The sequence below is a fragment of the Trichomycterus rosablanca genome, chromosome 21 (assembly GCF_030014385.1).
Source record: "Trichomycterus rosablanca isolate fTriRos1 chromosome 21, fTriRos1.hap1, whole genome shotgun sequence".
Taxonomy (NCBI): Eukaryota; Metazoa; Chordata; class Actinopteri; order Siluriformes; family Trichomycteridae; genus Trichomycterus; species Trichomycterus rosablanca.
Window position 1 is genome coordinate 22,001,139 of NC_086008.1, and position 15,886 is coordinate 22,017,024.

General features: G+C 43.2%; 1 protein-coding gene across 1 annotated transcript in view; it reads left to right on the top strand.

The window, feature by feature from the left end:
* Positions 1-10,224: 10,224 nt before the first annotated feature.
* The window catches only part of sgsm1a (small G protein signaling modulator 1a), a 29,466-nt gene continuing 23,804 nt past the window's right edge, over positions 10,225-15,886 (top strand). Inside the window, exons 1-3 of the mRNA XM_063017652.1 lie at positions 10,225-10,267; positions 10,403-10,446; positions 13,658-13,733. Of these exons, the coding sequence (XP_062873722.1) occupies positions 10,249-10,267; positions 10,403-10,446; positions 13,658-13,733 (139 nt within the window). The 5' untranslated portion in view covers positions 10,225-10,248. The remainder of the gene's footprint in view (positions 10,268-10,402; positions 10,447-13,657; positions 13,734-15,886) is intronic.

Below are 15,886 nucleotides of genomic sequence, written 5' to 3' on the forward strand. Positions count from 1 at the left end.
CAATTACAGTCGTGGACAATTTTGTATCTCCAGTTCACCTCAGGGAGGCATGGTGACTTTGTGGGTATAGCACTGTCGCCTCACAGCAAGAAGGTCCTGGGTTTGATCCCCAGGCAGGGTCCTTTCTGTGCAGAGTTTGCATGTTCTCCTCGTGTCTGCGTGGGTTTCCTCTGGGTGCTCCGGTTTCCTCCCACAGTCCAAAAACATGCAGTCAGGCTAATTGGAGACACTGAATTGCCCTATAGGTGAATGTGTGTGTGTGTGTATCTGCGATGGACTGGCGCCCGGTCCAGGGTGTTACTGTGTGCCTTGCACCCATTGAAAAGCTGAGATAGGCTCCAGCACCCCCTGCGACACTAATTGGATAAGCGGATAAGAAAATGACTTACTGACTGACTAATTCACCTCACTTGCACATCTTAGGACTGTGGGAGGAAACCGGAGCTCCTGGACGAAAACCCACGCCAACTCCACACAGAAAGGACCCGAACTGCCCCACCTGGGGATGGAACCCAGGACCTTCTTGCTGTGATGCGACAGTGCTACCCTACCATCAGTATGTAAAACAATATTTAAGAGAGAGCTTTGAGAGTTCCTAAGACCACAGTGGCCTCAAAAGTTTTGAGATGCGAGAAGATTTCTAAGTGTGTCTGTGGGGATCGGTGAGGATTTGACAGAATGGACACACAGGAGCTTGCACCAAACATGTACTTGCCACTGTCACCCTCGGCTTGCTCAGTTGGGGTTTTTTGTCTGTTGGTCCTGGATTCTGTAAAGTTGATTTGAGACGATGTCCATTGTAAAAAGCGCTATATAAATAAATTTAACTTGACTTGACTATTGTATTTATGCGCCCGCTTTGTAATTAAGGGACACATTCATCTTGGAAAAGGAAAGGCCTTCCCAAAACTATTGGAAGACAAATTTAAAAGCATAGACGTGATTTTATATGGTTTATTTTATGCCCCCGTTAGCAATAGGTGGGGCTGAAACAACCACGGCAATGTAACACCTACACTGTTGAATCACGGCGCTGAATCAACACCTGCGTTACTAAATCAACCGAGGTGTTGAGCGAACCCTCAGAGTGTTGCAGCTACAATCATCTGTGTTCATTTGTTCATTTACTCGACTCATATCAACACTTCAGGCTTTTCTCCTCACATAAAAGGTTATTACACTCTCCTCCAGACCACATGTACTTCAAATGTGCATTAAACAAGACTGAGAGGCATTACCGCTGCCCGGGTTCCGCATTCCAATCTGATTCCAGTCTGTAATGATCCCACATCAGAAACGGTTCTGACGTCAGCATTTGGCACCAGCTCCCACCCTTCTGTTCTCCCGGTGCTGGAATAGCGCTGAACGGGCCTCGTTAGCCAAACCTAATAAAACGAGAGTCTGAAATTCAATCGGCTGCCTTTTAGCTCGGGCCAGACTGAAGGAGTCATAAAGTGGAGAGCAAAACTACGGCAATCGTAGCGCACCAAACGAAGTTAGATCTGCAGCGCGGACGCCTCGCCAAGTCTCTGAGCCCGGGCTGGTCCCAGTATGGTTAGAAATCTCTCGGCGTAGACTGTACGTCTGCAACCCTATCTGCCACCGGTGTTCAGTGTCAGGTCACTTAGATGATGCTCAGTCCCAGAGAGCTTTACAAATGGCCAATAGAAGGGACAGTGGAGGAGAAGGCTTCTGATCTGGTTCATGGCCATAATTTCCTTGCTTTGCTTCATGGTGACGTGGAAATTTGGTTCCATTTAGCACTCTGTTGTTTGGTTTGGTTTTGGGTTCATCCTGAGCATAACTGAATGGTCCCAAGGACCATCATAATCTTGAGATTTTTATTGTAATTGTTTTGCTGTGTTTTTCTCTAAATATTGGGAGTAAGCACATATTAGCAACACTCCAACACAATGGTGGTACTATGATGGTGTTTGGGTGCTTTGCTGCAAGACCTAGAGGGCAGTTGTAGCCCAGTAGTTAAGGTACTGGATTAGTAATCAAGAGTACGCTGGTTCGAGCTAGGTTGCCACTGTTGAACCCCTGAGCAAGGCCCTCAACCCATAATTGTTCAGACTGTATACTGTTACAGCACTGTAAGTCGCTTTGAATAAAAGTGTCTGCTAACTAACAATCGTGTTTCCATCTGAATGAATTCTGTTGAGCAGTGTGAGGATTCTGAATGAAAGGTTAACGCTGAAGAGCATCAGAACCCTCCGAGCGATCAGCAACACACGGGTCGTGTCGTGGAGATGGATGGCGGGTCGATGTGTACGGTCAAAAGAACATCGTTCTGACAGGAAGTTGTTTCGAATGCCCCGACTGCGATTTCTGTCTGTCTGCTTTCATCACAACATAAAGTTGATGGCTGGCTGGGACTGTCTGAGAATACGGAGCGATGGTGGAATGATATATGTGTGCAAATGTCCAGTGAGAACAAACCTTCCATCACTCAAATAATAAACTAGTCACACATTATGAACTCTTTACCCTGATATTTACCCATAAACGTGCTGAACTATAATGCATATTGTGTCATCATCATCATCATTTTCCTGTATATATACAGTATGTACAGTATATATAAAGCTCTGTGTGAGACCTCACTGCTGGTCGATAAATAAGAAGCATCCGACTATACTGTGTGCTTGTCGGACGGGGTGCCTGACCATCTTGCAGCCAGAGCTGGGTGGTCCGAGTGACAGAGGATTGCTATCCATACAGAGGATTGGAAACAACCAAATTGAGAGATTAAAGGCAAGAAGGAAGTTGTAATAATTATAATTAATACTTATTGGTGCCCCGTGTGAGGATGATAATAATAGTAATAACAGTATAACAGAGATAAACCCAGTTCCCCTACATGGATTGAGGCAAAATGTGAAAAACTGCACAAAAACAAGAGCTAGTGGAATACGATCTGTCCATAATGCTTGCTAGATTTTCTGTTACAAGGTCAGACATCTATTTCGGTTTCTATTTTGAGGACGTCTTTCTGCATTCCTGTGCAGACTCGTCCGTTCCCATCTCCCTTTTTTTCCTTCTTCTTCTTCTTCTTTTACTGGCCGTTTTCTCCTTAAAAAGCCCACGCCCTGACGTCCTCGTAATTAAAACGAACCGGCGGCTGAATCAGGAGGAATTTGGTTCATTATACGGCGTGAGTTTTACCACGTGTGGTTTTGCGGTGTCATAACAGTGCAACCGGATCCCTCAGTTTTCAGTACATCAACGTATCCGCTTACAACCTCCCGTTTTCAGTGTAGATTTATTAAAAGCATTGCTTTCAGCCAATCAAAGCTCAGCGCAGCGCTGCAGAAATGTCATTTTTAACCTCTTTAGACTGCTGAAAGAGAGCCAGCCATACAGAACGTCTGTGTAAGATTTACTGTCTGATCTTTTTTGCCCTGAGAAAGAGCATTTGACGTGTTAGATCTTACGTTCTTCTCATTTCTGTATAACGTTGTTTTTTATTTATTATTTTTATTTATTTAATTTAATTCTTACCAAGCAATTTATCCTGTTCAGGGTCGTGGCTGGTCTGCTTCCACTGGGATCACCCTGGACAAACCCTCAGAAATAGTGCTAATTTAGCTCCTCGTTGACTGTATAATCCACTGTTTACACAAAACTACACAGTCTGGGGAGCGCTGTAGATCTGCTAAAGAGCAAAGGTCTTGACCTTTAACAGTGTAGCACCATCAACCATGGCTAACCTAATATCACACAAGTGACAAATAAACAAACAAAACAGCAAAACACGTCAGATTTCTTTATATGAGCTCACAGTCAAATGTACAGCTAATTATGTTTCATTTATTGCATGTAAACAGATCATGAAGATCTTAATATTAAAATCTATTAGTATTACCTTCAATGCCAAGTCTTATTATCATATTTTACCACTGCTTTATTCCCGTAGACATAGCCTATCATGTCTGTATGTAGACACCTGGCATAATTTACCTCTGCGCCACCCGATATAAAACACTCTCCTGTATGCAGCGGTTACATGTAGAATCAAGCCGACCCTCCACATCTATCATGATCAGCTACTTTCACAGCTACTGGGTGAATAAAATCAATGACAAAATTCAATTCTGTGCTCTCAGCTTTTCAGTTTCCAGTTTCCTGTTCCAGCACGACTGTGCCACGGCGCACAAATAAAGGTCCATAAAGACGCGGTTCAGACAAGTTTGGGTTGAAGGACTCTAGTGACCTGTACGGAGCCGTGGTCTCAACTGGGGTGAATTAGAACGTCTGTAGTGAGCCAGGCCTTCTCATCCAACAGTAGTGCCTGAGTAAGGCTGCAAAGGGGGACGACTCCATAATAATGCTCACGGTTTTGGAATGGGATGTCCAACAATCTTGTGATCAGGTGTCCAAAGTGGGGTGGCACGTTGTCGCCTCACAGCAGGAAGGTCCTGGGTTCGATTCCCAGATGCATGTGTCCGGGTCCTTTCTGTGTGCAGTTTGCACGTCCTCCTCGCGTCTGTGTGGGTTTCCTCCGGGAGCTCCGGTTTCCTCCCACAGTACAAAGACGTGCAGATGAGGTGAACTGGAGTAACTACCTGTCCTGACAGGGATGTAACCAAAAACACGTGGTTAAAATCCTAATAAATAAAATAATAAATTTACATTTAAGGCATTTAGCAGATGCTTTCATCTAAAGCGACTTACAGTCTTAAGCATTTGACGGTTAAGGGCCTTCCTCAAGGGCTCAATAGTGGCAACCTGGCAGTGGTGGGGTTTGAATCTTTGCAACCTTCCGCTCAGTAGTCCAGTACCTTAACCGCTAGGCTACAACTGCCTAAATAATCCATATTTAAATAATACATATTATCCAAAGTGACTTTGTGAATAAATGCAATTCAATCAAGGTTAAGGGCCTTGTTTTGGGATCCAACAGTGGCAACTTGGTGGTGGTGGGGCTTGAACCAGCAACCTTCTGATTACTAGTCCAGCACCTTAACTGCTTTAAAGTGTTTTCATGCTCCAACGTTCAACCACAAACCTCTAAAGTCTTTAGAAAAAAACGTCCAGACTTTTGTTTCTGTGTTTTGTTCATAGGTTGGGAAAAAGCCCGACTAATGGGCAACATGTTGGAATGTCGATACCAGTAAGTCATCAGCGCTCCTGATCTAATCTAATGTAATCAGTCTGTATCGCGTTATATCGCTTTAGCTTAAGTTTAGCGATCGGCAGAATGACATCATCCGATTGCACTTCCTCTCTGGATGAGCTTTGTCACAGGATCTATAGGAGTGATACAGGAGAGACGTATAGCGGAGCCCGCATCCACATCACGCCTAATCTAAGTGGTTTTATTCACCTGCAGAGCCACCACTTGATAACGCTTCTCCACTCACAATTACATTTGTGAAAGGAAATCCTGCCATATCAGGCCACTGGCGGATCAAGCGGCTAATGATGGATGAGAGGAGTCGAGGAGCTGTCCTCGCACCCGTCCTGTCAGCGCTGAGTGCGGCCTGAAAACAATACAGCCTTTATAAATGCTAGCACAGTGCTAGCACGGCTAACAATTAGCCTTTAGTGACTAATGTGCTGAAGTCCTTATATTTATTGTCGGTTCTTTGCTCATGTGAGAGATTTTGGCAGACACGGGCTGTTACTGTAAACGTGTCACGTGGCTTTGCAGGTGATGAAAAGTGTATTGATGTTTTTGTGAAGCAAACACCCGGTTAACTGCTCTGTAAAAGCCCCTGATGGGAGCACTGATGGATTATTATGCATTACACAAAGCTAGAGAGTGGAATATGATTATTTATTAACTTTACATTAGTATATTGTGTGTGTGTGTGTGGGGGGGGGGGGGGGTGGTATTAATAGTGGGTGGTGTGCAGTGCTCATACTGTATGTTCGGGCCCTTTTTTAAACCCTGATGCTTTTGTTGGAACTTTTTAATGGAGGCAGCACTTGGCAGTAGTTGCTAATTCTTCATCAGGCTTTAGTTTCAGACTGGACGTGTCATTCAAACCACATATAGAAATAAGAGCAGCTCTGAGTGGGTGTGCCAGTGACTCCATATAAGATGTGAGAGCAGTTTATATATGGTAACATAATAGGAGCTGCTCTTAAGTGGGTATGTCAGTACATGAGCCCGTATATGTAATGTACGTATATGTACTCCATATATGAAAATATCAAGCCGCTCTTAATGAACATCATTGAGTCGGGGTGTCATAAACATTCATATAAGAACACTGTAGCCTCTCTAATGAGCATCACCACGTCCATATATATATATGGAAACTAGAGCTGGTCTAAACAAGCATTATTTAGTCCATATGTGACTCTAAGCGAGCTTTATTACTCCATATGTGGAAATATGAGCAACTCTAAGTGAGCTTTTGTAATCAGAGCTACTCTAAGACGTGTGCCATTATGTATAAAAACCAACGTTTAGCTTATTTAGAAAGTTTTTTGGAAGATATTTACACCTATCAGCCATAACATTAAAACCACCTCCTTGTTTCTACACTCACTGTCCATTTTATTAGCGCACTTTGTAGTTCTACAATTACTGACTGTAGTCCATCTGTTTCTCTACATGCTTTGTTAGCTCTCTTTCACCCTGTTCTTCAATGGTCAGGACCCCCACAGAGCAGGTATTATTTAGGTGGTGGATGATTCTCAGCACTGCAGTGACACTGACATGGTGGTGGTGTGTTAGTGTGTGTTGTGCTGGTATGAGTGGATCAGACACAGCAGCGCTGCTGGAGTTTTTAAATACCGTGTCCACTCACTGTCCACTCTATTAGACACTCCTACCTAGTCGGTCCACCTTGTAGATGTGAAGTCAGAGACGATCGCTCATCTATTGCTGCTGTTTGAGTCGGTCATCTTCTAGACCTTCATCAGTGGTCACAGGACGCTGCCCACGGGGCGCTGTTGGCTGGATGTTTTTAGTTGGTGGACTATTCTCAGTCCAGCAGTGACAGTGAGGTGTTTAAAAACTCCAGCAGCGCCGCTGTGTCTTATCCACTCATACCAGCACAACACACACTAACACACCACCACCATGTCAGTGTCACTGCAGTGCTGAGAATCATCCACCACCTAAATAATACCTGCTCTGTGGTGGTCCTGACCATTGAAGAACAGCATGAAAGGGGGTAACAAAGCATGCAGAGAAACAGATGGACTACAGTCAGTAATTGTAGAACTACAAAGTGCTTCTATATGGTAAGTGGAGCTGATAAAATGGACAGTGAGTGTAGAAACAAGGAGGTGGTTTTAATGTTATGGCTGATCGTTGTGTGTCATACTTATAATTTGAAGCACAAATCCTAGTCGGTGAGCTAACATAAGCAAAGGTAACATGAGATCTCCTGGAATCCGGCTCAGTCAGACGTGTTAATGAGCGTCTTTGCATCTAAATGTGCTATTAAAGACATGCCCGTCTATAATACTGACTGCAGACATATGATCTCTCAGTATTACATATGTACTGTATATAGTGTGTGTGTGTGTGTGTGTGTGTTCTCTTCAATGCTCAGCATCCATCTCCATCATCCTCCTGCTCTTTCACCTGTTAATCCAGTTGACTGCTCATTCCTCAGGCTAAATCTGACCAGATCAATCAAACCTGATCATCTAACGGATCTACTCACCTGTCAATCAGCCTGCCCATGATCTCCTAAAACAGCTTTGGGCTTGATCATGTGAAGTGTACCGCATGAATCCAACCTCTCCTTTATCATCATGTCTCTACAACTCTCCACTACTATGAGGAGTTTGTCATATTCCTTCCATATACACGTTGGTTTTCTCTGAGCGCTCCAGCCTCCTTCCAGCTTCAGAAACATGCAGAATGTGGACTGGTTGCTCTAAATTCTCCATTTTGAACAACTGAGCTTTGTCAACAAACATAACTCAGTTAGAATATCACATTGTTTTGGTAGATGTCTGGATGGATGAGGCGTCACTTTCAGGGCTTGAATAGTTCTGGTTGTTCTCATGAGGATCACCTGCCATCTCCACAGCCTCAATAAGGAACCTAAGATGAATGATTGGCAGGATATTTGAGATGAGGAGGATTATTACAGAGAGCCTAGTGAGAATCACTGCCACAAGTTGAATGAGGTTGAACTTCCTGAGCTCCATGACCAACAAGAAGCTGTGAATGGCAGCTCACCTCAAGGTCTGATTGATTTTAAATGTGCTTTATTGGCTCTGGGGGAGAATGAATTCAGCATAAAGCTGTAGACTTATCGACTTCTAGCGCCACGGCTGATGTGGACGAGAACTTTATGGCTTCAGAAAGAGAACTGAAATGCTGCCACTCCAAGCTTCAAGATGGACAACAGCGCCACCAAGAGGTGCAGAGTAGCAACAACATGAATCCACTGTGGTCACTTCACATTCTGCAGTTAGCTTTCGGGTGATTACATGGAGAAATTAGCACAAAACATCACATATTGATGCTGCTTACGTCTGTAATTACAGATAAAACCACGACGTTTTAACACATTTACAAACGTAAATACTGTATAAACAACGTAAAACGTAAATAACTTTAATTTTATATTCCAACAGCTTTGTGAACAAAAGAAACTAGCCCACTGACAATGTGTGACTGGACTGTTAGCTTTTTCAGAAATGACTGACTTTACCTTCACACAACTAACCTTCAGATTTCATAAACTAGCTGATTAGCATCTCAACAGTTACACCACCTTGTACATGTGTAGGTATATTTTCAATAATCTATATTAAATCTGGCGAGACTCATTGACAGGACCTTGAGAAGATCTTTAAACAGGTGCAGCACCTCCATCTACTGGATTTAATGTTCATCTGCTGCTGAAATGCAATCATATCTGAATAGATGAATGAACAGACAGGTTTAGATATGAATGGATGGATTTATGGATACAGTAATGTGTGATCAATTGGGAATGAATGGGGATGAAAGGGGTATGGATGGATGGATGGATGGATGGATAAAGGGTGGATGGATGAATGAATGGATGGATGATGGATCAGGGATGGATCGGTAAATGAATTTACGAGGGATGGATGGATGGTAGATGGATTGGCAGTGGATGAATAGATAAATAATGAATGAATGTACCCAGCTAACAGGGAATGTTCCCACAGCTTTCACTAACATTTAAAGTATTCAGCATATTAATAACTTCAACTTGCTCCAAAACAAGTTGTATTTTATCAAGTGTAAAACACATCACATACTACAACTCTTATACTGACACTTTTACCCTTTATTACATAAAAAAAACAGATTTTTATTCATAACTTCAATAGCATTTAAGATATTCATCAAATTGCTCCAAAACAAGTTGTATTTTATCAAGTGTAAAACACATCACATACTACAACTCTTATACTGACACTTTTACCCTTTATTACATAAAAAAAACAGATTTTTATTCATAACTTCAATAGCATTTAAGATATTCATCAAATTGCTCCAAAACAAGTTGTATTTTATCAAGTGTAACCCACATTACACACTACAACTCTTATACTGACACTTTTACCCTTTATTACATAATAAAAAACAGATTTATATTCATAACTTCAATAGCATTTAAGATATTCATCAAATTGCTCCAAAACAAGTTGTATTTTATCAAGTGTAACCCACATTACACACTACAACTCTTATACTGACACTTTTACCCTTTATTACATAAAAAAAACAGATTTTTATTCATAACTTCAATAGCATTTAAGATATTCATCAAATTGCTCCAAAACAAGTTGTATTTTATCAAGTGTAAAACACATCACATACTACAACTCTTATACTGACACTTTTACCAAAAAACAGATTTTGATTCATAACTGTAATAGCATTTAAAGTATTCAGCATATTAATAGATGGATGGTGGATGGATGGATGGATGAATGGATGGGGGATGGATGAATGGATGGGGGATGGATGTATTGATGGATGGATGATTCTTAGATTGACAGATAGATGGTTGGATAAACGGATATATGTTTTTTAAGATGTATGCTTGCTTTATGCTCAGTGAATGCAAGTTGTTCCACCCTGTGGAAGTGGAACAGCAATAATAATAATAATAATAATAATAATAATAACAATCATTAACCCGTTATAACTGTCAGTGGTGGAATCGGCGGTGTGTCTCTTTAAGGGGCGGGGCTTACAGGAGAGGGGCGGGGCAGCGCGCGCTCGGGCTCCATCCGCTCCGAGTATCCGGGAGCAGCTCGAGGATCTGCGCTCGAGCCACCGGAACCATGGCAACGTCTACAGCAGGTGAGGAGAGAGCAGCTGTCGCTAACTATTCACATTTATAATCTATTAAAATACACCAATATTTCATCTAAACTTCATTTATTAACCTTACTAATGAGCGCCGTGTTCATTTAACGCTTTTTATTCTCATTTCAGAAGCAGAGACGCGTCAGAGGCTCGTGAGAAATGTCAAGAAAGAGGTGAGTTCTGTTTCCATTCACTAATCACACAGGGGCTGCGTCCCAAATCACGCATCTCTTACGGAGGGGCTGCGTCCCAAATTATACACTGTCCCCTAATAATAATAATAATAATAATAATAATGTTACACAGGAGGTGTATCCCAAATCACTCACGTTTATCAACATGTAATGGTGGTTTTGTCCCAAATCACTTCTTTATAATACGATATAATCTTACACAGAGGGGCTGTGTTTCAAATCACTTCATTCTAAGTGTTCCTAATTATTTACCTAAATATAATTTCATATAATACAGTGGGGCTGTGTCCTGAATCACTGGGTGCACTTACATGCACACTGTCAGTCTGAATCATCTGATCATTAACAGATACTTGCAGTTATGTCATTATTTAGGTGATCTTGAATGTTCACCCTGCAGTAATTGTATACCCACACAGTGCATCTCTGTGGTGGGTATGGCTTATAAAATTGGCATCAATGTACTGCATTTATTTATGCTCAGTTTGGTCACAAATGCCCCCAGCACTACATTACTAGATGGGCTAAAGGGGGGCAGATTCACAGATGGGCTACAGACAGTAACAGGAGGTCGGTAAGGTGAAGCTCATGCATGAATCCGATCTAGATTTATGCTATGTCTGTCCTCTTGGTACGTCCTGATCATTTAGCTGGTCCTGCCCTGCCCGTGCTGGTGAGACTCCATTATCACCTCTGATGGGACTCACAGTGAGTCATTGGGTTTGGACGTGGCATCTCATAATGTGCATTTATTTTCGGAGATGCTCAGCAGCGTGCCAGTGGAGTCCACATGCACGGTGCCCGCTCCCCTCTGTGGTGGTGTGGATGCTGCACAGCTTCAGGGTCCTAGAGCCGTGGGTTGAACCTCAGCGCTTATGTTGGTGTGGCTTGGTCCTCTAAACCTGGTGTACCGCTGGAGAACCCTGGACCCACTGTGATTCTGATCAGGCTTGTGTCATACAGATGGGCCGGGTCCCAAATTACTTACTGTCACTTCATAAAAACGTAACCTTGGGTTGTATCCCAACTCACTCACTTTTACCTCGATGTAATGTCACACTGAGGGGCTGTGTCCCAAATCACTTCATTATAAAGCTATAAATTCTACACAGAGAGGCTGTGTTTCAAATCACTGTACTGGCACTTCGATCTAAATTTACACCCTCGCCTCATACAGCTCAACATGGTTAACTAGCGTCCAAAACCACACTGGAACAGCATTAGCAGCCTGACCGCGCCCACTTCACAAACCTCACGTCCAGCAGGTTTCAGGTGTGACCAACTGGCAATGGAATTCAAGAAGTGCTGATAAGATTTTCATTTCTGGGTTGGTCCACAGCCGAAAGTGCTAACACACACACACACACACACACACACACACACACACACACACAGATCATGTGACGAAGCACGAGCAGGAATTAATAATTTGTGATTCTTTCAAAGCTGCTGATATTATAACGTTATAATAACATCATAATAATCACCTAACATGATAATATACACATACATCAGCTTTATTCCTGGTCAGGGTCGCTGTGGGTTTGGTTTCCCTGGCGCAGCAGGACATTGCGCCATCCCACTAGTGCAATCTGTGATATGGCTGTGTCTGAGGGGGAGGTGGTCGAGACCCCACGATGGATTGCTGTCCAGTCTTATATGCGGTGTTGCATTGTGACCCTGACCAGGATAAAGCGGTAGTAAAACATGGGCATGAACCCCATGCAGGGGTGGGTGAGGAGCCAAACACTATAGATTAACACACACACACACACACACAATCGTCTCATTATCTTAATTGGTTTGGCAATAATTGTTTTTAAGATTTACTCACCAGCTAGATAAGTGTGTGTGTGTGTGTGTGTGTGTGTGTGTGTGTGTGCGCACCCTGGCGATAGGTCAGCTCTCACAAACAGTAGCCCAGGAAAAGACACAAAAGGTCAAATCTTTTCCAATTAGAGCGTGGAACATCAGAGCAGCGTGTGGATCAATCCCATCACGCTTCCACCTCCGTGAAGAACATCAGCCTGCAGTGAATATCGACGGCTGATTCACTGGATCGTTTACGTCTCTGGTCACCAGGAGAGATTACAAGTGGCTGGACCAGAATCTGAGTGGCTTCCATGGATGAGGAACCGGCACCATCATGTCACGTTGGCTACACGAGAGGAGAAGGTCAGCTGGTTATCCAGGACGACTCCAAGGCTTCTTACATTATCAGATGGTCTGATCTGAGAGTCATCAAGAGAGATGACCAGGTCCTGGGTTGGAGATTGATCCGTCTTGCTGGGATTGAGTTTAAGATGATAACCTGACATCCATAGTGAGATATCTCACAGACATGCTGAGATGTGAGATGCGTTGCTAAACGTAGTGGTGTGTAAGATACACAGAGATGTTTTTAAATGAAAGATCGATTATAAATCGAGCAGACGTCTGTGGGAGCTGGTGTGACGTTTAAACAGCTTCTCCGTCTCTCGGCTGTTCCTCCCGGTTGGGATTTTGTGTTCCTCTCACACCCGCAGTGACTCATTTCTGCTTCTCTGGAGCTCAATAATAGATTCAATCTCAGAGCTGCGAGGTTCTTCATCAAACCTGCTCCACGTCGATATCGAAACCTGCCGAGCTTTCCTCTTTCCTTCACAATAAACGCTCACTGGACACAGAGAAATGTGAAATGTCATCCGACGTGCTCTAAATGCTAATACGCTGTGTTGGCGAAAGTATCAGGACGCCTTTAGGGAAGCAACAGTTTAGGGAAGGCTTTACATTTACAGCATTTGGCAGTCGCTTTAATTCAGAAGTGTCTGAAACACGATTTGAGGAATTAAGAGTTAAGGACCTTGAACCAGCAGCCTTCTGATTACTAGTCCACTAGTTTAACCACTGAGCTACCACTGCCCATTAAAGTGAGCTCTGGACGTGACGAAAAGCTCGGTTTAAAAACCAAGAAGTTCTAGCGCCCTGCACAGAGCCCTGACCTCAGCCTCACTCCACAGCTCTGGGATGAATCCGAACATCAACTGAGACTTTCTTGACCAACATGGTCGCAGACGTACTTCATAGTATGGTTGTTTTAGCTGAAAAGATCACACCGAGGATGTCCAACAGGCTCTATAAAGAGTCAGAGCTGAAGAACACAAGTGCTTCAGCAAGCGGTTGTTGAATAAACTGTTCTTGTTCCCTGCAGGTAAAGCAGATCATGGAGGAAGCGGTAACACGCAAGTTCGTTCATGAGGACAGCAGCCATATTGTTTCCTTCTGTGGTGAGTGAGCGGCGTTTATAACCTGAACGTGTCCTCAAAACGTTGCTGCAACAGCGACTCCTGCTGGTCACTGGTGGAGGCGCCGGTACGAGTAGCGGAGGAACACACAGACTCTCCGGACCTCTGTTTGTTTGTGCCGCCGACCTGGCTGTGTTTGGGGGTGGGAGGGTCAGATGGGGTTCAGGTGCCTGCTTAAATAATGGGGGGTCACAGAGAACCACTGGCCACAGACTGGACACGTCTTGGAGGGGTGTGTGGTGATCCGACTGTCTTTGGTCAGATCACGGCTTGTTATAGCGACAATCAGGAATCTAAAGAGCGAGACGGAGGCACAGCTGGTAAAGTACGTGCTTCAGAGTAAACTGCACCCTGGAGCCCGAGTCCCAAACCTTGCTATTCAATCACTGTCTGTAACCATTAAACATGCAGAAGGTGGATTGATTGCTTTAATAACCCCTCAGTGCCACTAAGTGAACGCGTGTGTTGTTCTGTGATGAATTCTAGACGATCTAAACAGGAAGAAGCAACCGATGAATAAAAGAAATAAATGAATCTACTTTATTTTTTGGCTGCGGAGATGAAATTCAATCCCGATTTCATTTCTGCCTCCAGTCTGAAATTCTTTATGAGCCGAAGCGAGCGATTGTTTATCTTCCTGATGTGAAAGTGGGGCGACGGTGTGATGAAAGGGAGCGGATCATTTCCTCCCTGATGAAAGGGGCGCGGGAGCCCGAATTAGCCTCCGTCACATCCAGAACAGAGGAAACGAGCAGGAGGGAGAGAGATACGGCGAGAGAGAGAGATATGGGGAGAGAGAGAGATACAGGGAGAGAGACTTTTTTTTTGACTTTTTACACTTCTTTATTTAAACCAGTCTTTTCAGTACAAAAATTATCTGAACCACTCTATCATATTAAAACACCTCAAAATAATTCACTGTGTAAAAATAAAAAGCATTTGTACAATCAAACAATTTTGGCTTAACTGAAATCAAGTGTGAAGCAGAGCTCATCATCATTAATTGAGCACACTGCTTCTTCACAGCACCACACTTCTGTAAAAGTCTCCAGGTTTTTCATACTTTTATAGAACTTAAAATCAATTAAAATCCTTGATCTAACAAGTCTTGATAAAATCCTCGTGGCTTCACAGTCATTACCAGTCTCCACCTTGTTCTTACGACTGATATATATTGCCATTTTTGCCTGCCCAAGGATAAAATTTATCAACTGACATTCAGACTTTTTTCTTTTAACATATTTAAAACCAAGGATAAAAGTCTGGATTGTAAAAGTCACATTAAAATACCTAAAAACATTCTTTAAAACCTCAAACAAGGGACGCAGCCTAAAACAGTGCATAAAAGCATGAAACACTGTTTCCCTCTGATTACAAAATGGACAGTGTGGTAAAATCTCCGGGTTTAAAACAGAGATAAAAGCGTTAACTGAGATAATACCATGTAAAATTCTCCACTGCATGTCAGCAACTTTCTTAGTTAATGGGGGTTTATATAGTGCTCTCCACTCTGGCTTAACATCATCACTTAACTTAAAAACATCACGCCATGGTGTGTCAGTCCTTCCATTCAGTTTTTTCTTGTTTAGAACCTTTACACAGGCTCTGTACAGCATTTTACCAGATGCAGTCTTTAAATCTATGCTGGATTCCTCCTTAGACTCCAACAGAGGGCCTTCACAGTCCTGTAAATCTGGCATGATTGTGATGTCTGGGAAGGGGTCGTCTTCTGTAGGGCAAACCACCCCCGCACTGTACTCCTGCATCTGCTCCCGCTCCTCAGGTGAAAGGACAGACTTCCATCTCTCGAGGACCTTACTCACAACACGGATGGACTTTACTCCCAAACGTGTGGCCACATTCTCTGCTTGCGTGAAATCAGGTCCTGCAATGTCCACCAGCCGACGTAGAGTTGTGACTCCTGCTGAAACAAGGGTTTTAGTCAGTGCAGGGGTGTTTCCTCCAGTTAAATCCAGCCGTGTTCCATAAACCAGAGGTTCTTCCAAAAGCCAGTGCAAAGACGAGTCATTTTTTGTTTGTATTTTAAAAAAATTCCAAACTCTAAAAAGTCCACGATAAAAAACAGGCAACCCAGAAAAGTCCAGTGCCTTAGTGTTCATTAAAAACAAAGTTCT